Genomic DNA, 25,394 nt, shown 5'->3' with positions numbered 1-25,394 from the left:
GTTTGATGGAGTGGAATTAATTGCAGTTGTTGATCATGTTTAAGGCAACAGTTGATCGTGAACGTGATATTCACGTAAATAGATTTTCAGTTTTTAACCTATCGTGATAATTTATTCGTGCTTGTTAATGAGATCGTGATTTTATAAGCGTGAATATTCTCCCGCACTAATGTGTAATTAGGTCATCTTGATACCATCGCGATAATACATGTGATCGTGATGACATTTAATTTTTTTTCTCCCAAGAGTTATTTTGAGTCTTAGGTTCTCAAGAGTCAGCTGGAAGTTAATTCGACTACCAGAAACTTGATCTTTGACCAATGTTAACTCCCGTATGACTTCATTGTTATCCCGTAATGAAGTACATCTGCTATGGTTGACCAAGTTAGATGTAATATGATGAAAACCACCATCAATGCCCATGTCATTCAACAGTTATTGGATTCTTTCATTTGTATGGAATCTACTCCCTGTATGATCCTCAAAAGCAACATCCATGAATCCACCCATGTTCTCATTTAAAAAGTCACAAACATCGTCATCGGTTAATGACCTAGGAAGAAGTGGATTAGCAGCTACATCGTGCACATGTCTGTCTTGTACAAGCGTTTTCCGAAAATTTTGCTCTGATTCAAACTCATGTAATGCAATCACAACATCTAGCTACGAAGATAAAGAAAAAGAAAATAGATGAGACAAACAAAATTTAGTTCATCTAAGTCTAAATATTGACACTCGAAAACAAAATAACTATATAACACATGAAACTCAACATTACCTCTTGTGACTCGAATACCTCTTCGATCAGTTTCCTCATCGAGACTAACCGAGTGGACGTCCACCTAAGCATTCTAGGTACCGCCTCAGAGCTCAACCGCTTAGCAGTCAGTCCAGCCAACATAAGGACGGTCTCATACAACCACACCTATATCAACATTCATAATCACTTATACATACAATAACAATAGAAACCAAATAATCGAAATATATGGACAACGTACCAAGAAAGCAAACGTGAAACTGGTTAGACTATACCCGACCCTATACCCCTTCTTTGTGGCACACATCTTATTATATTCAAATTTCCCAATTACACACTTTTTTAGACTTTTCAGGGTTCTATCAAATAGTAGCACATCCCAATTTAGTTTATTGAAATGGTTGAGGTCTTCAACTGCCATAAATAAATAAGTATCCAACTTTATATTCACACGATTCTTCCCAACTATCGTGACCTCGAAGTAGTACACAAGAGTAACCTTAACAATATCCTCATCATTTTCAAAGTCCAACTTCTCATATTCTACTTCCATATTCATAGGATACATGGTCTCTATGTTTTTAAAGTATTTGTCCCGTAGAACATTGGTGCTTCGATTCAATACAGGGATGGAAACATCCCATAATTAGTAGGAAATTTGCCACCTATAAGAAAACTCATAACATCCAGTCGATCATCAACAACTTCTCTTCTAAGAATGTAATGCACAAGCAAACTATTGAACACCAAATCCAGATCTACAAAATGACCAAATATAGTTCACCTAAACATGTCCAATTATGTTACAAAAAGCTTATTCTTCACAACCTCATTCTCTTGCCTAAGGTGAGATAGATTTGTAATTTGTGCAGGTAAATCATCTTCTAGACTATATTTCAAAATCAATGCCATATACCTAATTTCATCAAAAAATATAGATCGTACTTGAGCAATTAATAGATTATTGAACGGGATTGACTATCTATATGTGCCCTAATTCTATAAATAGATTGATATGCATCCCAATTTAAAGGTGACTTTTTCAAGAATGGGAGAAGAACGCAACTTGCCTGCTTGGATGCATGAGATGGTTAACACATCTGGAAGACGTGAGTAGAAAAAGAAGAGCTTCTTACAAATATTTACCTCTACAACGGTCGAAATCTACGAAAAATATTGAATCAACCTTCTCCAAATTTCTTAAAATCACGCTTCTGCTTAAAACTGGGGTAGGGATTTGCAGGTTTAATTGGGTTAGATTGGGCGTCCGTATCACAACTGGAAGGTGAGGTGTAACCAATTGTTATTTGAATGTATCTTATTGTATGGGGCTCAAAATCCCATGTCGCGGTATCTTTTTAAATTCAAATCAGGGCTTTGCATATTTCATCGGGCTAAGTGGGGTATCCCTATCGCGATCGGAAGAAGCTTCAAGCTTCAGCGGTGAACAAATCTAAACATAAGACTGCATTAGAGAATCGGGCCAAGGTTTCACTAAATGCGTTGGGTTTGCATAATCATCCTTATTGCGAGTGATGGTTAGTGGCAACATCTGTTAAAATGTGAAGCTCGCGATTGGAAGTGTCATCGGGCTAAGGACGATCCACCTTCAGGTTGGGCATATCAGCTCGAATGCAAGGTAATCTTCAATATGGAAAAGGCCATATGACGTCAGCGAAAGGTTATAAGACATACTTTTGCAGGGGGCGGGTTAAAAATCAAACGACGCTATTGAAAAGAGTTCATACAAAAATCCCGATAAAGAAAGAGGGAGGAAAAAATGGAAAGAAGATAGAGATGAACATTGAATGACAATCTTCATCTACACAACTTCTTTTTTTAGGAAAAAAGGTACATGACAAGTTTGCCCTTGTTCATGTGTGAGTTGTCTATAAAAGAAATTAAATAAAGTGGCTGATTGCAACCATTTAAAAAGTACAAGGGATAACTGCTTAAATTAAAAGTTCATAGATGTAATTATAACCAACCTCATAATTCAGGAGTGGTTTGTGCAATTTTCCCATATTTTTAAATATACCATTAAACATTGTATTAGATGTTTGTAAATATTCTAACTAATATATGAAATATACTAACAGTATATCATAAATTTCATTCAGGTAGTAAAAAATTTCAATAACTCACAACTTAACAATAATATATACCACATTTTAGAGCCCACGAATTTTGTTTGTTCTTTAAATAATTTGATCTAATTCATAGCATAATATGAGGTATATATTCCCAAAATAACTAAATATACATGGACAGATATGAAGAAATATGCATAATATATAGCTCAATAGAAACAAGACTAATTAATTCTACAATTAGCTGAAGTTAAATATATATGAGAGAGTACGTGGAATTATATAGATTTGAAACAACCTGAAAATATTTGAAATATCGGTATATGTTTTGGAATGAGCCTCATATTTATACATTAAAAAAAGGGAAAAAAACGAATTTTTGAAACCAAAATCCTAAAATAAAATCATGTTAAAATGCATTCTCTCTTCAATTCAAAAAGAAAAAACTATATTAAATGGATTTTCTCTTTCCAATAGAAAATAGAAAAAATCATATTAAATACAATTTCTCTCTTCATAAGAAATGTATTTTCTCTCTCCAACATTAAAGGAATTATATATAAAAATGGATATTAATAAATGAAAAGGTAAAATTATCCCAAATTAATACTAAAAACTTTCTTTAAAAAATTCAAATTTGAAGACATTTATGAAATATATGACCAAAGATGATTTGTTGTGTAAAAATCTCTCAACATATATATGTTCTGGCAAAGGACCTAAGAACAACATTTACGGAAGCCCATCTAAGCACATTTTTGCATGAAAATTCTCAAATAAAGGAACAAGAATCCACAGTATAATAGCAGGATAAAGCGAAGTCCATCTCCTGGCCTGAAACAAGATCACATATTAAATATAATAATGAAACGCAATGAAGAACCAACATGATCTCAGTTGAAGAAGTAGAGAGAGAATTCAATTACAGAACCAGGAAAGAAGTCAATTACATATGCACAATGAAGAAGAGGTACAGGACTAGAAATGGCCAAGACATAACATTGATTCTTCATAATTTGTGTAAAACTACAAATAATCAAGTAGGTCAACGTGATTTGAAACATAATCATTTCCATATGATGTTTGAAATAAATCTGAAAAAAATACCTAGAAGGTCAACTAATGCACAGGTTTTATTTCTACATCAATGTAACAAATCCTAAACTATAGTGGTTACGTTACAAGGTATACATTTCAAGCGATAATCTTTGGTCGTGTCCACTTATTATAACTCAATTGTAATGAAAGCCTATAAACACACAACAAACCGGGCTGGGGTTCGTTCAGAACGCTGGCAATGTAGTCCCAATGCTACAGCTCACACATCTAGAACTGTCTTCTTCGTTTCGAGAATGTACCATTATGTGAGCAATGTTGAACCTTTTCTGAAGAACAGGAGATGTCAGGAACAAAAACAGCACCATCCATAGAATTATGGTAACTCCTTGGCCAGTATAAGCCTGATGCTGTGGGTGGAGAGGGAATCTGAGGCACAGTCCAGGAAGCCTCTGGAACCTGAACCGAGCATTCATCGTCATTGTCCAGTTCGATGTCAGCAGCTCTTAAAACTGGTGATGAATCAGAATCCCCAAGCTTACCACTATCAGCCTGATATATTTCACCAAAAAGCAGAAAGTTATGGTATCAGCATTGGCAATACTATGTACAACTTACAAAGCATATTTCCTCTAGTCAGTCCACTTTCTTGAAGTTAATTTTTATGAGGATGGGATAGTTACATAACAACCCATAACAATCTATAAACGTCCTACAAAAGTTGCATCTTAAAGGTCATCAAGCAATTTCTAATTCAGAATAGCCCTATACAAAAGATATGATTACAGACTTAAGTCCTCAAGAGTTTCCTCCATTTATAAGCATCGGCACTCAGGAAACAATAATTTACTAGTGACCATGCCTAAGCATTTGTTTTATCTCTCTCCAGTTTCTATCAGCCATGAAGGGTGTATCGTCTAGATGGAGAAAAGTATCCAGGCTACACAAACATGTTTACTTATAAGAGTTTTACTACGTGAGTGGCATCCTATGAATAGAAGGATTTTTGAATTCCGGAAGAACACGAAACAATATCAACAGCTAAGAGTGGTCAATATTCTGCAATCATGAACAATTGACAGGAGTGGCATTCCATATAAATGTAATCAAGAGTTCATCATGGATGATAAAAGTCTACCATTATTTAAAGTTCATTGCATTAAAAAACCATCATCATACCTTGGATGATCCGTTATCCATATATCCATAGTTTTGATTAAATCCAGTCAGATTAATAAGTTCATCCATTTGCCACTGTGAAAAGCCACCAGAAACAGAATCTCCGCCTCCAGTAAGCAACGTTCTATTTTCCATAAAGTCCTCAGATCCACCTAGTACAGACAAGCTTCTGCTGAGTTCACCAGGAGAAGGCATCGAGAATTCCCTTTCAGACAGTGGTCTAACTTTAATCTCAGTAGACTTCTCTCGAGAATGTGACTTAGCCATGGAAGAACAAGCAACAGGGTCAGTTGGCTCGAGCGCCACTTTCACACCAGTAAGCAGAAAGCGCTGATGTCCAGTTACAAAAGTATTTGCTGTGTGTATAGCAACATCACACTTTCTGCAAAGTAATGCTCGATCCTCTAAACAGAAGATATAGCCACTAGCTTCCTGCAAAAAATCCCAGATGATTCAGAAAGGGTAACAGTTTCAACTGATAAAGGGCCTTGAAAAAGAAAGGAAATTCACTATCTGCTGACATTCTCCCAAGAACATACAACAAATATACTTCCAATGTGTGCACGAGGTAGATAGGAATAGGAGGGGAGATGCCTATTTTTTAACGGCACCGTGAACTTGAACTGAATGATCCATCATAAAACAGACTACCCAAACATACAAAATACAACAGAGACGACAGAGAGAGAGGAGGAGAACAATTCAATGGCTATATATAACCCCTCAACTATCCACAAGTAAGAATGTTTCAATTTAATCAACGATGATAACTGCAGGCACCTCACAATTGTCTTCATCCAACCCATGAACCCTAAACTACTATTACCAAGATTCTTCAATATACTGATATCAAGTTGTATGATCAAATAACCTGTAGATCCCTGTCACTAATAATCTTCACTTACTAAAGCCCTCGTGCTGTACATGAAAGCATCACCAATTAATTCACGTGCCATCAAATAACATGTAGTGCTAATTCATTCGTTATACTCTCTTTTAGACTTCTCATCACTGACCTAAAACATTAAACACGGTTTCCTCTTTTACCAGATTGGAAAACATTCATCACCCTTAAAAATCTTTAAAATCTATTTACCATCATTACGAACATCTAAACTGACCACAGCTTCATCTGGAGCTGGAACCAACTTTTCTTTCCTTTGCCAGTAGGATTATGATTATCCCTACATAAGATCTGGACATAAATATCTAGAATAAATTTAAAAGAAAAGTATGGAGAAACTCATGAGATTTGGCAAACATATTCAATCACTCCTTGATCTTTCATTTTGGGGTGGATACGTAATCATTCTACTTCAGCCTATGAAACTCATTTCAAATAACAATCAAAATTTATCATAGAAGCTAAGTCCCCATCTTACTATTAACACAAAAAGTTGACTCCAAACTATTCATTAACACATCCCAACTCTCCAGACCCATCTGTCTCGATTACTGAAATGGATGCAACGCCAACAGAGAGTGAGAAATTATAAGTCATACCTGGCAGATGTCGCATTTGGGCATCTGAGATGAAGAACCAGAGAGGGGAACTCTCTGATGCTTGCTTGCAAGCTTGTTGGCCGCATGAATCTTCTCATCACAGGCCCAGCACAGCGCCGCCTCATCAGCACAACACAGAACGGTCGCCTCAGCCATCTCACAGACATTGCACTGAATCTTCATCCTCAAATCTCTCACCTTCTCTCGAATCCTCTAAATCCCATTCATCATCATTGAAACTCTGTGGGAAAAACCCAGAAAAGAAAAAGAAAACTTCCCCCTGTTACCTGATTTTCACAAGAATCACAGCGCTAGTTGAAGGTGAGAAAAAACCCCTTTGGAAATTGGAATTAGAAAGAAAAAAATTGTTCGAGCAAAGATGGAAACGAAAAGGAATAAGGTTCCTTGGGGAGCAAGTGGATGAAGTTGAGGAGAGGTTTAAGAATGGGATTTGATTTGTGATTCGGAGTGTGAATTCAGACTGATATTTTGGTATCAATTCCTCCCTCCATTTTTGTCCACGTTGCACCTCTGAGCTCCTGTCGTACTTCTTCACCCCCACTACGACATGTCGTCTCGGTCTCCTCCTGATATCATATTCAAATACTGACTGACATTGTCTTTGTCCAAATCCAATTCCAAATCTCTACGATTAATTAATTAATTACTTCACTCGTTTTATTCATGTTCTTTCTTCTATAATTTTCTAGAAAAATCTACTTCATCTGAATTCTAGCCCCAACTTAATTAACAACCTACTCATTATCATTCTACAAATTAATGGTTTCATCTTCCCTTTATAATTATTCAATTAAAAATAGAAAAATATCATTTATGGCTTAGTTTCACAATAAACACATTTACTCATCCACCAACTTAAGTCAACTCGACTGAGTTAAGACATCCACCAAAAGGTTAAAGGTTCAAATCTTCATCTTACGTGTTGTTGAACTAAGATAACATTTAATCATTTTCTTCCAGAATTCTCTTACTATTTTTATAACTCATCTAATCACATCTCTCGAAATTATACAACTGTTTGATTTCGAAAGAAGAATTCAACTGTCTAGAACTTTGAGCTTGAATCTAAAGTCTTGACCAGGAGATTCGAAGGGAGAAATAAACACATATATTTGGTTAAATAAAAAATTTAATAATCTACTGGAGGTTGATATTAAAATTCGGTACCAATTGATCTTATGAAGTGAGTCGATCTCTTAACTCTTATAATTGAGTCTATAAATCGACCTTCATATTTAATCAAACAACTCTCTAATTCTTGTACGACAAAATAGTTATAACACTAGATATTTTCTAATGTTCAACCGGAATTGCAAAAAAAAAAAAAACGTATAATTAAAAAAATATATATGAATCAAGAAGAATCCACCTCTATTCCCACCCAAGCCAAGCCAAAAACTTTCTATTTAGGAAAAGGGGAAAAAAACAGTTAGAGCACTAACTTTTAAATTTTAAACCCTAATTTTTATGTCAACTTCACCCGGCTCCTTAAAAATCACATTCCCTATCTACACACTCCATTTGATCAACAGCACATGCATTAAAATTAATTATGCTATTGTCATACTTTTGTATAGATTTTCATTTTATATATAAATTTGTTAAAGTTATGTAAAAATAAGGGCTAAATAGTCACTCTGAATCGGAATGGACCGTCCAAAATAAAAGGTAAAAAGATTAAGAAAATATATTAATAATATAATATATAGGATTGAATATCCCTTTCTTAAAAATTAGGGAAAAATAGGTTTTTGGTATAATTTCAATTTAATTATTGAATTTCAAAATGCTACAGATTTAGTCCTTAAATTTTGAGTTATGCTTTGATGTAGTCTTTTTTAAGTTTCAAAATGTACACTTCTAACTTTGATTATTTGCTAAATATACACTTTAAACCTTGATAGTAATGTTTATTATTGAATTAAAAATAACTATGGAGTGACATTTTAAAAATAAATTGAATATCAATGAAAAATATAGTGAACCAAACAAATTATCATTCTTTTAATTTATTCCCTAAAAATTTAAGAATTATAACGAGTGGGATGGTAATTATTTTTCCTATAAATTTGGTTTGCAAATTTTATTAATCACGCCACCGAACTTCTAGGTTTGTCTTTTTGTCTATTCGCGCAGTAATAGAGATAGCAACTCCGAAGAACATTTCCCGCCAAATTCGATCTTCAATTCATCGGCCGTTTTCGAGGTTTTCATTTTCTTCATTGTTTTCAAGCGTTTATACTCTTGAGATTGTTCAGATTCGCATTTCTAATCGAACACGGGAGAAGGCTGAAGACTAGAACCGGTATTCTCTGCAGTGAAGATTTTGCCGAGGATTTCAAGGTATAATTGCCTCTACTTCGAAGATTTTCTATCGTTTAGCTTCCTCGCCCTTTAGAATCTCACTGGAATTTTGTTTCGAGTAGTTGGTGTATGATCAGAGAGTATTTCCGAGTTTCGATTTGTATCGAGTGAAATGTTATTTCCTATTTCCAAGTTCCGTTCCTTTTCGGTTGAATTTAATTCACTTTCTTCCAGTCCTGCGAACAAGATATTTTTGTGTGTTCTATTGTCATGTCAAGTCAATTGTTGTTTGTTTGTTAATTAGCTCGTAATCTGGAAATTATTGTTCTTCCAGTTTCCCTCTTGATATTCGGGATTTCCTCCCTTTACCCCCTATATTTGCGAAAATAAGTGGAGGTAGAAAGCAGAGAATGATGTTGAGAAACCTACTTTATCAAAAAGTTTGGAACTATTGATCAAAACCTGATAACTTCCCCGTTAATTTTTTGTTTGATTAATTGTGAATCTTATAGTTTACCCGTGCCTTGTCCTCGCATAATCGAAGAGAGCCTGCTCTGAGGATTTTAACGTACGTTAGCACCATTTATTGTTTCACATTAAATCTCCTCAAGAACTTCAAAACATGTGGTAGAATCGTAGTTTTTTGTCCTCTAATTGAAGCTATGAAGGATTTTTGTGCCTTTAGTGGGCCTAGTATTTCCGGCAATTGCAAATGGTTTGTTTTTATCTCTTGATTCTCTGCATGTTCAAAAGACAAGATTTTTTAATTTCCTAGTCCTGTCGATTTTTCTCCTGTGGACTGGAATTGTCGATATATAATATAAGCCGAGAAAATGGAATTCTGACGGGAACAAGTACAGCTGTTGCATTCAAGTTCTTTGGTTGGTATCTTATATGTTCAATGCAAAGAGCTCGGCATATCCTCCTGCCCCTGAACATCTTAAAACAATAATATCCGATTTAGATTATGAGTAACTGTTTCTGCCAGAAAGCAATCACTTGACAGATGTTACTGGTTCTATTGCTTTCCATTCTCATGGAATTTTTGTCCTTTGATTATATATAGCTGTAGAACCTTTAGAAGATATGTTATTTCCTGAATTTTTTGGCCTAAGTGGGAGAATTTATTGAAGTTCGGTATGAAAAAACTGAACTATCTTTATATCCATCATTTAGATGGTAAGTGATTCGCGGTAAGATATCATAAAACCTCCAGATTCCTTTTGGCAAGTAGAACTTTGTCTCTGTGGAGAGGGTGGAAGCTATCCACTGATATCCTTTTACCATGAAAAGTGCTTCTGGTATTCACAATTTATAAACTTGATGTTGGTCAAAAAGTGATTTCTATTTGATTTCTGGACTTACAGTGAACGTTGAAAACTTGGATCGCTGATATCCTCGCAACTTGGATTAAAATAATTTGCAATTTTTCTTCTTTCAATTTCTGATCGATTGAGGAAAGGGAACCGAATAGTTAAAACGACTGTCGCTGCTATATTTCAAATAGTTTGGCATCTTTTACATGGTTAAGAACCTCAGATTGCATAGTTTCCATTATTTAAATTGATGATTACAATGTGAAGTACTATCAATGCCGTGTATCCCTTTAATTTTAGCGAATGGTAAGCCCTTTAATTTTAGCGAATGGTAAGCGGTTCCTTTGTCAGGCTATGGTATAGAAATGATCTGCAAGGAACAACCAAATGACCCGCGCAAATTTCCTTTTTGCACAAATGCTTTTAGGATCTTTGAGAACTGAGCACAAGAAACACCAGTGTATGACAACCCTCCCGTGTATGATTTTCATTACAGGGTCTATGATTTCCCTAGCATTCCATGGAATTAGAGGGTACTTCTGAAGGTTAATTATGAAATGCAATGCTTGCTGGAGGGAACTCGAAGGGCGAGCTGTCTCCACAACTTGTGGTCACCTATTGTGTATCCTAAGCTTGTGAAATTTTTTTGTTTCCATCGTTTAATTTGGTGAAATATTTAACCTACTATTATTATTAAATGTAAGCGGTTTGGTTGGATAAATTGTTCCTTAATGGGGTAAAGGCACAGAAGATGCAAGCAAGATCCTTAGCAATGATGGAGCGTGCCCCATTTGTGATCAAGTTCTTTCTAAAAGGTGCAAGGCTTTTTTATTATGACACTTTCAAGTCTCAGCATTGCTCAACTTTCATACTGTTTAAACAAGGTTTGCATTAGATTACCAGTGCACGGTTGAAGAAAAAACGGAGATGTAGTTTAATTAACTCTATGTAAGAAATGTCTTAGAGGACCGAACATCAGATCTACCATTCAAATCAGCTTCTTAGAAAATATATCTCCATTTAGACAACTTATTTTTCCTTGGGTTTACAGATTCAATGATAATATGATTTCATTCTCTTACATCCGGTTTCTGTTTAGCAGCCTCATGAAACCTGTGGACATCAATCCGAATGAAGAATGGGCAAATGTGAGTATTTTCTTAAAAGGATTGCATTTAGCTTGGTCAAGTCTTTAGATTCTTCTAGCGTTTCTCAACTTTTTCCTTGTCTATTACTTTGACATTCACTACACAAAATATTGCAGATGGCCATGGCTGGCATATCTCCTCAGACATGTATCCTTTGGAATGATCATCAATGATACAAAATTATAATAATAAATAATAAATTAGTTTCCAAATTCTTGAAAGCACTGCCTTTCCATTTTTTTAATAGTTGAGAAGGTTATTATTGCGGTGATGCATTCTCATTGTATATAGTAAGAATATGAAACATAAGTTGTCGTTAGTTTCCCTTGATTGGTCCCAGTGATGAAAAGTGCATATAGAAGTGTAATGTTCTATATTGGACAAAAGGAATTGGAGATGCAGTACAAGATGAACAGACTCATGGCGCAATGCCGACAGAAATGTGAGGTAATGCAAGAAAAGTTTACTGAGAAACTAGAGCAGGTACATGCTGCATACCAAAAAATGGCCAAGAGATGCCAGATGATGGAGCGAGAAATGGAGAATTTAACCAAAGACAAACAAGAGCTACAAGAGAAGTTTGCTGAAAAATCTAGGTCATCTCCGTTCATTTATGCTTCCGACTTGTTAACTGATTCCAGAGGTCATTTTCTGTTTTCAAGATCCTGATCCAGAATATTCAATTGTATGTTAGGCAGAAGAGGAAACTAGATGAAATGTATGATCAATTGAGGAATGAGCATGAATCACTAAAACGTTCGGCGATCCAGCCGGCGAGCAATTTTTATCCAAGAAATGAACCTGATTTGTTCTCAAACCCTGTTAATTTGATGGATAACAGAGAACCCATGAGGAAAGGTAAACTTTTTCTCTTTCTAATTTACAATAAGGAAAACTTTAGACAATTGATGTTTTCATATCATGTTTCTCAGTTGTGACATATGCACTGTTTAATAATATCTCATCTCATGTACTGCTCTCTCTAGTAGTAATTTTCCAAAACAAGTTGACTTATTTCTTGCAGACTGGGTGGTTTCTGCTCCTGAAACTCCAGGACCAAGGGAAGAAATATGGCCAACAAGACAGAACAGCGGGAACTCTGGTCACTTCGACATCTCCGTTGGGTCACCGGCAAAACAAGCTGCTCCAATGACAATGGAAGCTGGGAACAGAAGAGCTGGAGCTCACACTGCGTTTGGAAGTGGAGTTGGAAACCCCTCCATGACTCTACGAAATTTGATACTCTCCCCAATCAAACGACCTCAGCTCTCTCGTCGCCCTCAAATGTTCACGTAAGTAATATAATATCTACCTCTCAGCTACGGAATCTCATAATTTTGTGTGATTTCATTTGCTACAAAAAAGAAAAAAGAGAGAGAGAGAGAGAGAGAGAGAGAATCATTTCACTGTTTTTACGCAAAAAGTTTCCCTATCTAAAATGGTTGGATTTTATAGGCATTGGGGTTGGCATTATTTTAACTTTCAATTTGTCCTTTCCTTTTGTCGGTTACCATTCAAACGCAATTTAAAATCACTCCAAACTAAATAAAAACTCTAAGATATTTCTTGAAGTTTCTTGTTGAGAGTAACATTTAAGCTCAAAACTTCTCCTACATCCTTCCTCCTCTAGCTGATTTGTACTACTGTCATTGTAGATTGTGAGATGAAAGTTAACTTGTTGACATTTGGTGGGCAAAAGGGCAGATCAATTCGCTTGCTTGAAGGCTCTCTCTTCTTTGTTTTGGCAGTTTTGAAGGTAGTGAAGGATCACAGAAGAAAATAGGATGCAGCTTTATTTTCTCTTTCTTTTCGTAATCATTCGGCTCATGAACCATCGAATATTACGTAGATTAACTCCCAACACCTACACACACAATTTTTTTTATTTCTTGCGTATTTTCAATGCATGAAAGAAAAATGAAAAACCCCAAGTAACACAAATGTAGAAATCATTATCAACTGCAACGTTATGCAGGCACCCATCTTCTGAGGAAGGGCTGTCGTTGCTTCATTTCCTGCATGGAGCGTTTTTTCTTTTTTTTCTTTTTTTTTTTTTTTAATAGTCTATTGCCCATCTCCAATCATAGCTCTTTAGGGTATCAAACTTTTGTCTAACATGATGAGTATTTCCACATGTTGACATAAAGAGTGAGTTGACATTATCATTTTATCTTTATAAAGTTGATAAAGCATTTAAAATGTTTCTAAAGTGAATATAATATAAATATAAGCATTTTAACCCATTTTAGTTTAAGATTTATTAATTTATTTATTTTAGAAAATTTGGGTTTATAAACTTTTTTTTTAGAAATATCCATCATTGATATTTCCACAAAATTGAGACATCATCGACCTTTCAATACTCACTAATTCTATATATACATAAAAGTGGAAAAAAAAATGCCTCACTTTGTCCATCAGATGAGTGTTGTTGATGATCTCACAAGTTGATTCACAATCTTGAGTTAGAAAGATAACCTAAACTTCATGCTCAATCATTTTCTCAAAACACTTCTGTTGCCGACTCATCTACATATATGCAGTTATCTACAATTTTGGATATGTCTGATGCTCTGAAGTTTCTCCTGTTTCTCCTGCCCTCACCGTGTGCATCATTAGATGCGGCAAGAAAACTCTGAGACTCGGAGCCTTGGAGGATATTTCAACAATGTCACCATATTCAATAGGATGACAAATATGAGAACCATCAATGTAAATTACACCCTCGTTACAAAGCCATGCCATTTCAATCGATTGATCAGGCAATATCGTCTCGTGCATAAAACTGGACAGTTTTCCTGGGGCGATGGGCTCTCGTACCATGTACTGAAGCTTTCGAGATAGAATAGGCATAGGAAATCCACCTGCAGATAGCATTGCAGCTGTTGATCCAGCAGCAGTCGAAATTCTTAGACCACTCGATCGACAGTTCAATAAAGGCGAACAAGACTGCTCATTCCTAATTCTGTAGAGTGGAAGAGGTTAATGAAGATAACTCAAACATAAACCAAGAACATTATAGAATAATGCAAGAGTACAATTTCTTACTTGAACGAGAATCGAGAGACCGACGCAGGACACGGATGTGCAATTAGTACATCGTTAAGAGGATATTTTGTGAGCAGCTCCGAATTTACAGATAAAGATATCCTTGACAACTTGGAAGGAACTGCCTCACCACTGAGGATGCTGTCTAATACCTGTATGAAGTGTATTTGCCGGTGATAACTAAAAGCATCTGATCTTAAAGGATTGAATTTTACATGAATCCAACTACGTAACAAATTAAGATATCCATTACAATCACTCCTTGTGCCTTTCCCAACAACTTATCCCATTCTTCCAACAGCTACAATATTCCTCAAATAGAATACAATTTTAATCAACATGTTCCACATTTTTGTTAATATCAATCATCTCCATAAAATTATGGCTTTGATAAGCAGGAATTCCTCCCATATTTTACTCAAGCCTTAATGCATTATGTGGCTACAACCCTTACCCCGATGCTAATTTGAGCTTCGCTTAATTGGTTAATGCATTATATCTTCGACCACAAGGTCAAAGATTTGAATTTCTACCTTGTTATTGGGAAAGGGAACCCCAACCACAACTCTACTCCATGACTTTAATTCTTTGAGGCTCCTTAGTCATCTTAACCTTTTATAAATTTTTTAATGAACAAATTAAGAAATATTCTCCCAAACACTTCCTCCTTTCCTTCCTCTAAGCAATCTCTTCCAACGGCACTGTTCTCTTAAAACTTTCATTCATCTTATTGTCCACCATGCTACATTTCTTTTTATACAAAGAAATTTCATTCACATCTTTCAATTTTCTTTTTAGACTTCCCACAATTGCAAAATTCTTATTTCTTACCCTCCCTGCTCATGTTCACTAGTAATCTAATTTGATGGCTTCCTTTATCTGGTTTTCTCTCAACTTATAAATGGTCTTACTAATACACATTTATATAAAGATGAAACCCCTTGGCTAAATGCCTCTCCATACAAAAAAAATGCATTGGAAAGTTTATAGTACCCTCTATATGCTTCATCGAAATGAAGCGGCAATTGCTAATAAACATCCAAATAATAGATAATATACCATTTTTCGAATAAGGCAACATCAAATTTAACCAATAGAATAAGAGTCAAAACTCATACTACTCGAAATTAGATACCAGCCAATTCAATCATTTGAAAGCACAAATTCTTTAGAGCTAAATATTGTTTTCCAAAACCAGATTAAATTTAAGACCAATTGGATAAATTGACATCCTGCTTCATCCTGTTATTGCTAACATATATAGATCATTGTCAATACTAGAGAGCGATGGAAAATAGAGATCCAAAGCCAAACACTCTTTGAATGCAAGGTAAAGCAGACTTACTTGCTCAAAGTTATTGACAGTGGCAGCACAGAGATGGCCTGTGCTTCTTGAAGCATCAAACTCATTGCTGAACTCTTCTACCTAGACCAGAAAACATCTGGTAAATACTGTATAAGGTAAAATAAAGGTTAAAAATTACAAATTTAGAGGTGTGTTTATTCCCCAACCTTAAAACATTTCATTGACATCTTAGACCTTCAAGTTATGATTCTACATGGAGGATAGTTCGATATAATACAGTATCATATTTTATAAAAGGACTTTGATACATTGTTTTCAACCAAGATTGCATGTAGAGTTCAAGTTATCCAATTGTTCACATCACATCATTATGCTATTTTTCTACCCTGTTGTGCCGAATCAACCAATACGATGTTCTATATTATTATTTAGACAACGAAAGAGATTGCATATACTCATTATTCAAAGGTCAAGGACATAATTGAAATCCTATAAATTTTAGGACTAGATAGACACAAAAATCAAAGTTTAAGGACTAAATTTGTATATATTTATTTATTTATTTATTATTATTATTATTTTTTTTTTTTTTAAGAGAAACCGGGATTTCCTTTTCAATGTAAGAGTGATTTAACTAAAAGAAATCTACACCAATAATCAGTCCTTTCCAAAGGAATCAAATCACAAAGTTACCTCATCCACTTGTGTAGGATCAGAATTTACTCCGAGAACAGGAATGGACTCATCCAAGAAATGGCTAGCCCGCAAAAGAGTGCCATCACCACCAACCGTAACGACAAGATCTACGTTGCTAATTGGCTCAGATAGATCATTGCGTAATACAGGTTCCCAATCCACATCCTTCTGCTGCAAGATATCCTTACAAACATTTATAGCTTCCCTGTGCACTTCATTCCTGTTCTCGAGATGGCGTAAGATCTGCAATGATACAGACATCCAACATAAATCAAAACATGACTCCACTAACAACATGATTAAAAAAATGAAAATTTTCTCTACTAAACATGACAATTCATGATCTTGGGAGAGAAGAAATGGCCATATGGGAGCCGAAAGAGGGAAATAAACAAGTAGAACAGCCTCACACAAATCTCTAAGATGTCAGTTAATTTTAAAACCAACATACTGCTCTCAACATATCTAATCTAATTCCAAATGCTCTGACTTGAACTTGAATAGAAAAAAGGATGACTTGAATGCTCTTAGAGAAGGCTGAAATAGACACCAGTCACATTTCCCTAAAAAGTAAATAATGCCCATTGGAACGAAGTCCTATTTGAGTCATTGTCATCAATCTTCAATCAAATTTTGAATTAATTTCAAAATATGATAGTTAGCTTACCGCACCCCAATACTTGTCCACATATATGTCTACTCAAGAGATAAATGAATTCAAAATACATATTATTGTAAGTAAAGCACAACAAATTGATAACAAAGACAAACAGTCAATAATACTTCATGTACATTTTTTCCATATTAAGGCAACCTACTTGCTTAATCCAATAACAATTAGAACTTAAGTGGAACGTAGAACCCATACTTCAAAATTTCATTACTATTTTCACTACCCAAACGATCACTACGAAATCCGACGTGAACTAGAGTTAAAAAGCACAAAAATCCAATGTTTGAAAGTTCAAGAATATTCCCACACATAATTGCAAATGCCCATCAAAAGTAAATGCAGAAACCACCAAGAAAGTAGATTGGTATCGGAAACCATCAAGAAATGAACTTCCACAAAAAAAGTGATGGTTTGAATAGAATAAAAATCGAATGAGAATTAACCTGTGGGGTGGTGACGCGAGAAAAACCATCAGAATGGAGAACAGGGTTGGCATCAAATGGCTTTAGAAATAGAAGCAATCTCTTCATAGCCATTCTATTGCAGAGAAAATTAGGGTTCGGGGGAGAAAGCTTCGAAATGGGACGAACGCACAACATGAAGTGCAGACGGTGCGGAGATCGGCGTCGGTTTCTGATACGTTCGGCCGATTCCAAATTCTTATCGGGTCGGGTTAGGGTTTAGGGCTTTTTCTAATAATTAAATTAAGACAAATCTAAACAGATAGAAAAATAAAATTAAATAAAAATAACATGAATAATAACGCTTAAGTTACCTACATGAATTTTTTTATAGTCATATTAGTCCTTAATCCTTTTGATTAGTCTCAATTTAGTTTTTTTTTCTTTTTTTTTTTAAATATAATTCTTGATTTTACTCTAAGGTTTATTCTTGGGATGATTTGAAAAAATCGATCAACTCAACCCAATTCGTGGGTTGGGTTATCAATTCATTTAGGTTGGATTTAAATAAATGAAAATTTTATGAGTTGGGTTGGTTTATGAGTTCACTTAAAATAACTCAAACCAACCCGAACTTATTATTAATCTTAGAATTTATATTTTCTTTCTTATGATATAATTATATATACATATATTTATTTTAGTTTTATTTAATTTCTTTTTTTGTTTGGCAATTTATCTTTCAAAAGCACATAAAAATAGTTTTTTCAGCACTTTGGGAAAAAAATCATTATATAAATTGAAATTATATTGATATCTTAAAATATATGAAAATAATTATAAAACTTTTATGTATTATCATTTTACTTATTTCCATAATAAAAATTTAAATAAATGACCGACTAACTCGAACCAATCCAACCTGAATTGGGTTGGATTCTTTTTTTTAATAAGAATTATTTGAGTTGAAGTAAATTTACGACTCGAACAATTGAATTGGATATAACAAATCCTTCAACTCATCCCAACCCAACTCACGAGCACAGCACCCCTATTTTATATGGTTTTAGAAATTTCTCTATGAAGTCATTGATAAAAAAAAATTATTGTATTAAAGTTAAACTTGTAATTACATTATTGTTTAATTAAGGGAAATTATTTCAAATGGTAAAACGGTTGAAAATATTTACAAAATATAGCAAAATTTTCAAATTATCAATGATCGACGCTGATAGACACTGATAGATTTCTATCAATGTCTAGTGATAGTTATAAAATTTTATCATATTTTGTAAATATTTTGATTTATTTTTCAATATTAAAAAATAGCCCATTCATTAATATGTCTAAAAATATATGTATGTTTATATCTGATCCACCTTGAAACTTAGCAAGCCAAAGAAATTCAACTTAATATACATTTATTGATTTTTTTTTTCTATTACATTGATAGTTAATATTCATTTTATTCAACATTAGACACATTATTATGTGATATATTATTTTATTTCATGAGTCTCTTATATAATTGATAGCCCTCTAAAAGAGCTATCTTTCTCAGTCTAATATATATTCGTTCCTTGATTTTATTGGTTTATTTATTGGTTTTTGTAAGTTTTGAGCAGCTAGAAGATAGACAGACCATTGGAGTTGAATTGAAGCTAAAACATGTCCAAATGAGACTCTGGAAGCATCAACAAAGCGAGGAGGCAAGGATTTACAAAGATGTCCTGTGGAATACCGTTGCACCTGCTCAGCGCTCTACGTATCACTCAAAGGCAATAGTTATGCTGCTGAGAATCACTACACTCATGTCGGCGCTCTATGCAGCGCCCAAAGGCAAAATGCCCCCATTTCATAAAGTGCCACTGTGCTATAAGAGAGCACCACGACGCTCCAAATTTTGACGGAACATAAGACCCATGCACGCGTCTTCTCAAAAGGAGCCATCATTAGGCGTAATGGCGCTCAAGGTCTACGCTACCATAAGAGTGCCACTGCGCTTGGCCTATATTTATAAATTGAGCACGATTTTTTAGGTCATTTTTCATTCCAAATTCCACACTTCTCCAGCTCCATATAGTTCTTCTGCCCTTTTCACCTTGTAACCTCTCTTTCTCTTTTCCCCATTAATTTCTTTGCATTTGTTTACATTGTATTTGGAGATTTGATCATGGATATGATCGACTAAAGTAATTAATAAACTTTGGGGATAGGATTTTGTTTATCTTCTTTGAGGATTGAGCTTGTTTTTGAATTATTGTTGTGAACCCTATTGGTTTTTTTTACTAAATTTATATAGATTGATATTGATAGAATCGACGTTTCTTGATGTATCAATCTTGTTTGTCAAGTTTATATGTCTTGCATTGAATGAACTTAGGGACACCATTAGGTAGAGAATTTCCACTTGTAGGCTAAATCTCATAGTCGTTATTCTTAAACCAGTGAAAATCAATAGTAAATCGGATGTTAGACTTAGACTAACTAGTTTTTCTTTTGTCACGACTATTTTCCAATGTACTTAATGCAAATCGTTGTGATTCCTAAGGGTAATCAATCATTAGTTAGAATCATCTAGAGTTTAATTGGATTTATGGTCGTGTGTTCACAAACAACAATTCAGATATTTTCTCCAGTGACAAAAAGAAAACTAATCAATGCCAGTCCCCAAGTTGAATTTGTCAAATCGGTTTTCACGGAACAAACGTATTCTCTTTAAATTACTTACACTTTAATTTATTTAAATTTGCAATTTCACTCCATCACCAAACACCCCCTAGATAATTGAATTCACTAATTGGCTTAGGTTTGTCCTTGATTGCCTATGGAGATGACCTGTTCCTACTTGCTACAAGCTCGTAAGAGTGGTTAAATTTTATTTATTGTTGGTCCTGACAGGCCTTCAAATTATTATAATTTTCAGATGTCATTTGGTGATAATGTTTAACTTTTTTTACTTTTATTCTCTAAATTTTCAATTTTAATATTGCTGATAAAAAAAAAGTTACCAACTGTAATGAAGATGTTCATCGTGAATTAAAGAAGATGTCGAAGAATGAGAATAATAAAATTAAAGAAGATGAAATGAAGAATTGAATAAAATGAAGAAGTGGATGAGGAACTAAAATTGAAGAAGATGAAGACAAGTAAGTGGAAGGGTTGTCATACTAATAAGTAGGGTCGGCAACGGGGCCAGGGCAAGGCAAGGGAGTGTTCCCCATCCCCATCCCCACTATTTCAAGGCGGGGACAAGGATGGGGATTCCCCGTTTTCCCTTTTATTTTTCCATCGGGATTTTTTTTTTTTTTTTGTAAAATTATCTTTGGTTTGGGCTTGGACATTTTAATTAGGCTTAGATTGGGCTAAATTAAAAACTAAAAAGTTAAATACCTGATATATATATATATAGAGAGAGAGAGAGAGAAAATATATTTAAAAACCTAATCGAGGTAGGGGCGGGGGCGGGGGCGGGTACACCCTCCCCATCCCCGGTTCGGGGACCCTAAAGAGGTCCTCAATTTAACCCATCCCCGGTCAAATCGGGGATTCCCCACCCCGATCGGGGTAGATCCCCATGGGGTGTGAAACCCAGATTTCCATTATTCTTTACTTAAGCAGGTGATTAAGGAAATTAAATCTTATGTTGAAGTGAAGGAAAATTTCTAGGTGTTGAATAGATTTTCCTTGAGTAGTTTTGAGTTAAGCTTAAATTAATGAAAAAATAACTAAGTATTGGACTAGGCATTGCCATGCATTGGCTATAAGATCTTGGAGAGATTATCTGGACCAAGAGAGAAGTTGAAGTGGGAGTGACGCATGCCTTGGAGGTAGACCAACGCATTAGGCTGGACGGATGCGTTGGATGCGTTGGATGCATTGAATGTATTGGATGATGGATGCGTTGGATGATGGATACGTTGGATGCGTTGGTGAAGGAAGGAAAATGGAAGTAATGCGTTGAACATCCAAAAGTTTGTGGATGCATATGAAGGATGAACTCGTGGAGGATGTCATCCGGACATGTGGCTTGTTAGAAAGAATTCTTAAGCCTTTAGTAAGAGAGGTGGCAGTATAAGAAGACATACAAAGGTAAGGGCCATGTGTTGGTGAAAGGAGAAGAAGACACATTGGGTTGTGCTGATGCAAGATTGCGTTGATGGTGTAAAGAAGAGACACTTGGTCATGCGGTCAAGGTATCGACCATGGAGCAATCTTGGACGCCTATAAATAGAACCAAAGACTTCATTCTTTGGATCACAACTCAAAATACATAAAGAAGAGTGGGAAAGTTGAGGAAACCTTCCATTGAGAGCAAAATCCATGCGTTGGACATAGAAGTTCAAAGAGGACGCATCAACTTGGGACGAGGAGTTCTCCCAATTTAATCGTGCGTTTGGAATGATTTCAAAGCCACCTGAAAGCTCTAAAAGTCTAGTTTTCAGAGTAGGGTTGTCGGAGGAAAAGCTCAAAGGGATCGGGCTAGAAACTGAGAAGAAGACAGAAGGGTCAGGCTGTCAGATCAGCTTGAGCCAGTCTTGAAGATTCTGTGATTCCGGCCAAACCACGAGGATTTCTAAGCTCAAATTTTAGGGGATGAAAAGGGAGCCCAAGGTAGAAAATGGAGCTACTAAAAAAGCTCCTAAGCAATCAAGGTGAGTGTTTACTTAGTTTTATGCATTGATATGTGGATAAATGCATATGTAAGTGCCAAATGCATGCTTATGATATTATGTTGTTACCATGATATTGCTTGTGAAATTGCTATGGAAACTGAGATTATACCCAGATTACATAAGTTAGCATGCTTAATAAAAGGTGCTTGGCGAAAAAACATAATCGACCTCGGTCGGTGGGAAATAATAGTCGGTGACGACCGGCGGTAAATATAGTCAAGTTACCTAAGCATGACTAGTGAGAAAGGAATTGTCGATGTGCACATTGGCGGGAGAAGTGGGTTATAGAAAAGTTTCCATAAAAAGTTGTTATGATTGATAATGTGTCCATGATATGAGCATGCCACATATAGCATGGAACTGGAGGTTGATAATTGAATGAATGTACATATGATCATGCATAAGTAATACTGGAATTGTGATTATGTGATTGATTTCCCAAAAATATGATTTGCAAAGTGATTATTATTCTACAAGAACAACTCACTGGGCTTAGTAGCTCACACTCTTCCAAATGTTTTCTTATACCTCCCCCAAGTAGTGGAAGGTGAGGAGTTCCAGGGTGCTGCTAAGGTCAAGGTCTGCCACGTGCCACAGTTACACTTCCGGAGGGTTTTACAGTTGGTTGTTGTTGTAAACTTGTATTTAAGTCATGGAGTTATAGGAACATCACATTATTGTAATGAAGTGGGCCTACTTAATCAATTGATTATTCAATTTGTACATTGGTATCAGAGTTATTTCCGCAAGAGTTATTAGGCAGTAAGTGTCAACCAAAGTGTTGATAACTGCTGCCAGTCACACCCTTTCTCAGGCTCGGAGGGTGGTCTGGGGCGGGGTGTGACACGGGGACCCAACCTTGTGGGGAATTTTGCCAACCCTACTAGTAAGTGGAAGGGTCAAATGATGATCTTGAGACTTGGAGAGAAATAAATGAAAGGTATACAAGGTCATTAAATATTGATTTTTTTTTTTAATTTGGTTTGTCACTTGGCACGTCGTTAATGGATGCTGCCAAGTCCATCCAAAACTACATCCAAGTTTTTTTTCTTTCTTTATTAAGGTAATAATTAAGTGCAACCACCCAACTCCATGCTGACTTAGGTGCACAAAAGATGGATGCAACCATGCTCCACTCAAGTTATTTTCTTTTTAGAGCAATGATTAGGTGCAGTCAAGGCTTACCTAGCTTTATGCTCCCTTTTTCCTAACATCTAAAAAATAAAATAAAAAAAATTCACAAGACACATTAATATTGGATGATGCTTGGGTTACACGAAGTTTAATCATTACTATTGCTCTCTTCTCTCCAATACTCTAGACAGTGAGAGATTTTTCTTAATCTTCTGAAATGCAACAATTTACAGAAGTTGAAAAGACAATTATACGACATACTTACATTCAATTGTTTCAATTTTTCTTTGAATAGCAAATAAAAAAAAAAGGAAAAGAAATTTGTTAGATTAGAAAATTAAACAAAACTACAAACCAAAAGTACGGTAGATAACCAAAAATATCAACTTACTTGTTGGCTGAGTTAAAAATTCCACTTACTGGTTGACTTAAAAAATCCCATAAGATGCTCCACAAGTAATTTTGGAAGAAGAAAAAGAAAAGAAGAGTAAATTATATTAAAATCTCATGGGATCAATAAATTTACATAATATTATCAAATCTAACCTTTAATGTTTACCCAAGAGTAATTGGATTAGCAACTAGTTATTCATGATTAGCTTGTAAACTTTGTTCCGTTGTTGGAGTCTTTAAACACATTGATATAGAAGAATAGTGTAATGTCAAATTGTTTGATATTGTTCATAACCTGAATCTAATTGGAGGATATGAATCTTCATTGATCACGGAACTATTATTTTCCTCCAAATATGAGCCTGTAAAAATAAACAAGAATTTCATGTAAAACTTTAAAGTATTTTTCATCAACAAAACCAACAAATCTGATGACATTGCGAAAAATTATCACACCATTGGCAGATAATACACACCGATCAAGCAATACATGCTCTTGTGCATTAACATCAGCAAGTTAATTTTGATACCACAGAGTTCCCATCTCCAACCTTCGATAGCCATAAATTTAAGGATGGTGTGACATTGCATTTAGGCTTTGGAAAGAAGAAGTGATATATGCTCTAATAGTTTAAGTTTGTTACTTCGTTAATTAGTTAGCCGTTAGTTTTATTGGCATCTAAGTTGTGTAAATACCAACTCTTTCTATTAGATGAGGATTATACCATTTTATTCCATCTAATATTCTGCATTGGCAAACCTAAATAAATAAAAACTAAAATCACATAAAATATATATATATATATTGTCATTTGACACGTTGCTATTGCATACTGCCTAGGCCAATCAAGGTTGCATCCCATTTTTTTTCTTTTTAAGCCAATGATAAGATACAACCACCCAACTCCATGCTCCCTTTTTTCTACACACTAAAAATTAAATAAAAATAATTCATCTTAATATATATATGTATGTATATATGTATGTATGTATGTATGTATGTATTATCACTTGACACATTTTTATTAAGTGTTGCTTTAGCTGTACAAAAGATGGGTGAAACTCATGCTCCAATCAAGTTTTTTTTCTTATTAGAGCAATGATTAGGTGCATTCGCGGCTTACCTAACTCTGTGCTCCGTTTTTCCTCACACATAAAAAATAATTAAATTTTAAAAACATTGACACAAGATACATTATTATTGGATAATGCTTAAGCCGCACCCAATTGTTTTTTGTAGCCACCCCTGCAGTCAAATCAAAATTTGAAACACCTAATGGCTACTTTCTTTCTTCCCGAATTATAATTTCACAAATAGACTCAAACACAAATTCAACTGTTAATTCTATCTCTTTTTCTCTCTTCAATTACTATTTGAATTCACTTTCTTTCCCAAAATTTGAAGCTTGTGGAACCCTAATTTTCATGGATTTATTGATAGTTCTCGAAAAGAACCGAGTAGGAGTGAGTTCCGTCTTGCATCATATGTCCCCAGCTTTCGACCTGGTCTTACCCCTGAAATGGGGGGCTTATTGAGCCAGTGTTGTTGAGTCAACCCTCACCCATGCAAATCTAAGATGATACTAAATAAACAAGAGTTCATAATTAGCTCAGGATTAAGGTCAAGTTACCTAGATCATTGCTTTGAAATAGTCAGTCTTAAATAGTAAACAACGTTATAAAGTAAGAG

The 25,394-nt window shown here is 35.0% G+C and overlaps 3 protein-coding genes across 5 annotated transcripts; 1 reads left to right on the top strand and 2 right to left on the bottom strand.

Annotated features, from left to right (window-relative positions):
- Positions 1-3,835: 3,835 nt before the first annotated feature.
- Positions 3,836-7,222, bottom strand: LZF1 (light-regulated zinc finger protein 1). Its single transcript, XM_039049016.2, has 3 exons — positions 6,589-7,222; positions 5,086-5,517; positions 3,836-4,458 (listed from the first exon to the last, which is right to left on the bottom strand). The coding sequence occupies exons 1-3, from the start codon at positions 6,769-6,771 to the stop codon at positions 4,177-4,179; spliced, it is 897 nt and encodes a 298-aa protein (XP_038904944.1). The 5' UTR covers positions 6,772-7,222; the 3' UTR covers positions 3,836-4,176.
- A 1,479-nt stretch (positions 7,223-8,701) lies between these two features.
- HEI10 (RING/U-box superfamily protein) lies at positions 8,702-13,388 on the top strand. Of its 3 annotated transcripts, none has more exons than XM_039050071.2 (9): positions 8,702-8,952; positions 10,726-10,851; positions 10,972-11,044; positions 11,332-11,377; positions 11,494-11,524; positions 11,718-11,973; positions 12,072-12,235; positions 12,432-12,669; positions 13,033-13,388. In XM_039050071.2, the coding sequence occupies exons 2-9, from the start codon at positions 10,782-10,784 to the stop codon at positions 13,037-13,039; spliced, it is 885 nt and encodes a 294-aa protein (XP_038905999.1). In that variant the 5' UTR covers positions 8,702-8,952; positions 10,726-10,781; the 3' UTR covers positions 13,040-13,388. The 3 variants fall into 3 exon arrangements, with proteins under 3 accessions (XP_038905999.1, XP_038905984.1, XP_038906016.1); XM_039050056.2 differs by having other exon boundaries at positions 12,402-12,669; XM_039050088.2 differs by lacking the exon at positions 8,702-8,952 and having other exon boundaries at positions 10,751-10,851; positions 10,978-11,044; positions 12,402-12,669.
- A 232-nt stretch (positions 13,389-13,620) lies between these two features.
- Positions 13,621-19,623, bottom strand: NADK3 (NAD(H) kinase 3). The gene is made up of 5 exons (XM_039050041.2): positions 17,544-19,623; positions 16,425-16,670; positions 15,771-15,851; positions 14,426-14,577; positions 13,621-14,342 (listed from the first exon to the last, which is right to left on the bottom strand). Exons 1-5 carry the CDS (start codon positions 17,697-17,699, stop codon positions 13,925-13,927), a joined length of 1,053 nt encoding a protein of 350 aa, XP_038905969.1. The 5' UTR covers positions 17,700-19,623; the 3' UTR covers positions 13,621-13,924.
- Positions 19,624-25,394: the final 5,771 nt, after the last annotated feature.

This window comes from Benincasa hispida, chromosome 1 (genome assembly GCF_027475165.1).
Source record: "Benincasa hispida cultivar pf3 chromosome 1, pf3_genome.v1.1, whole genome shotgun sequence".
NCBI lineage: Eukaryota > Viridiplantae > Streptophyta > Magnoliopsida > Cucurbitales > Cucurbitaceae > Benincasa > Benincasa hispida.
This window is presented reverse-complemented; position numbering and strand designations above follow the sequence as displayed.

Bases quoted from the DNA above. Each gene is read 5' to 3' on its own strand.
- LZF1 (XM_039049016.2), bottom strand. From the start codon at position 6,771: ATGAAGATTCAGTGCAATGTCTGTGAGATGGCTGAGGCGACCGTTCTG. The intron at 5,518-6,588 runs GTATGACTTATA...GATTTTTTGCAG, and splicing joins CCAAATGCGACATCTGCCAG to GAAGCTAGTGGCTATATCTT. The intron at 4,459-5,085 runs GTATGATGATGG...GAAATATATCAG, and splicing joins TGGATAACGGATCATCCAAG to GCTGATAGTGGTAAGCTTGG.
- HEI10 (XM_039050056.2), top strand. From the start codon at position 10,782: ATGAAATGCAATGCTTGCTGGAGGGAACTCGAAGGGCGAGCTGTCTCC. The intron at 11,045-11,331 runs GTGCAAGGCTTT...TCTGTTTAGCAG, and splicing joins GATCAAGTTCTTTCTAAAAG to CCTCATGAAACCTGTGGACA. The intron at 12,236-12,401 runs GTAAACTTTTTC...TATTTCTTGCAG, and splicing joins CAGAGAACCCATGAGGAAAG to ACTGGGTGGTTTCTGCTCCT.
- NADK3 (XM_039050041.2), bottom strand. From the start codon at position 17,699: ATGTTGTGCGTTCGTCCCATTTCGAAGCTTTCTCCCCCGAACCCTAAT. The intron at 15,852-16,424 runs GTAACTTTGTGA...TTTCTGGTCTAG, and splicing joins ATCCTACACAAGTGGATGAG to GTAGAAGAGTTCAGCAATGA. The intron at 14,578-15,770 runs GTAAGTCTGCTT...CACTTCATACAG, and splicing joins CTGTCAATAACTTTGAGCAA to GTATTAGACAGCATCCTCAG.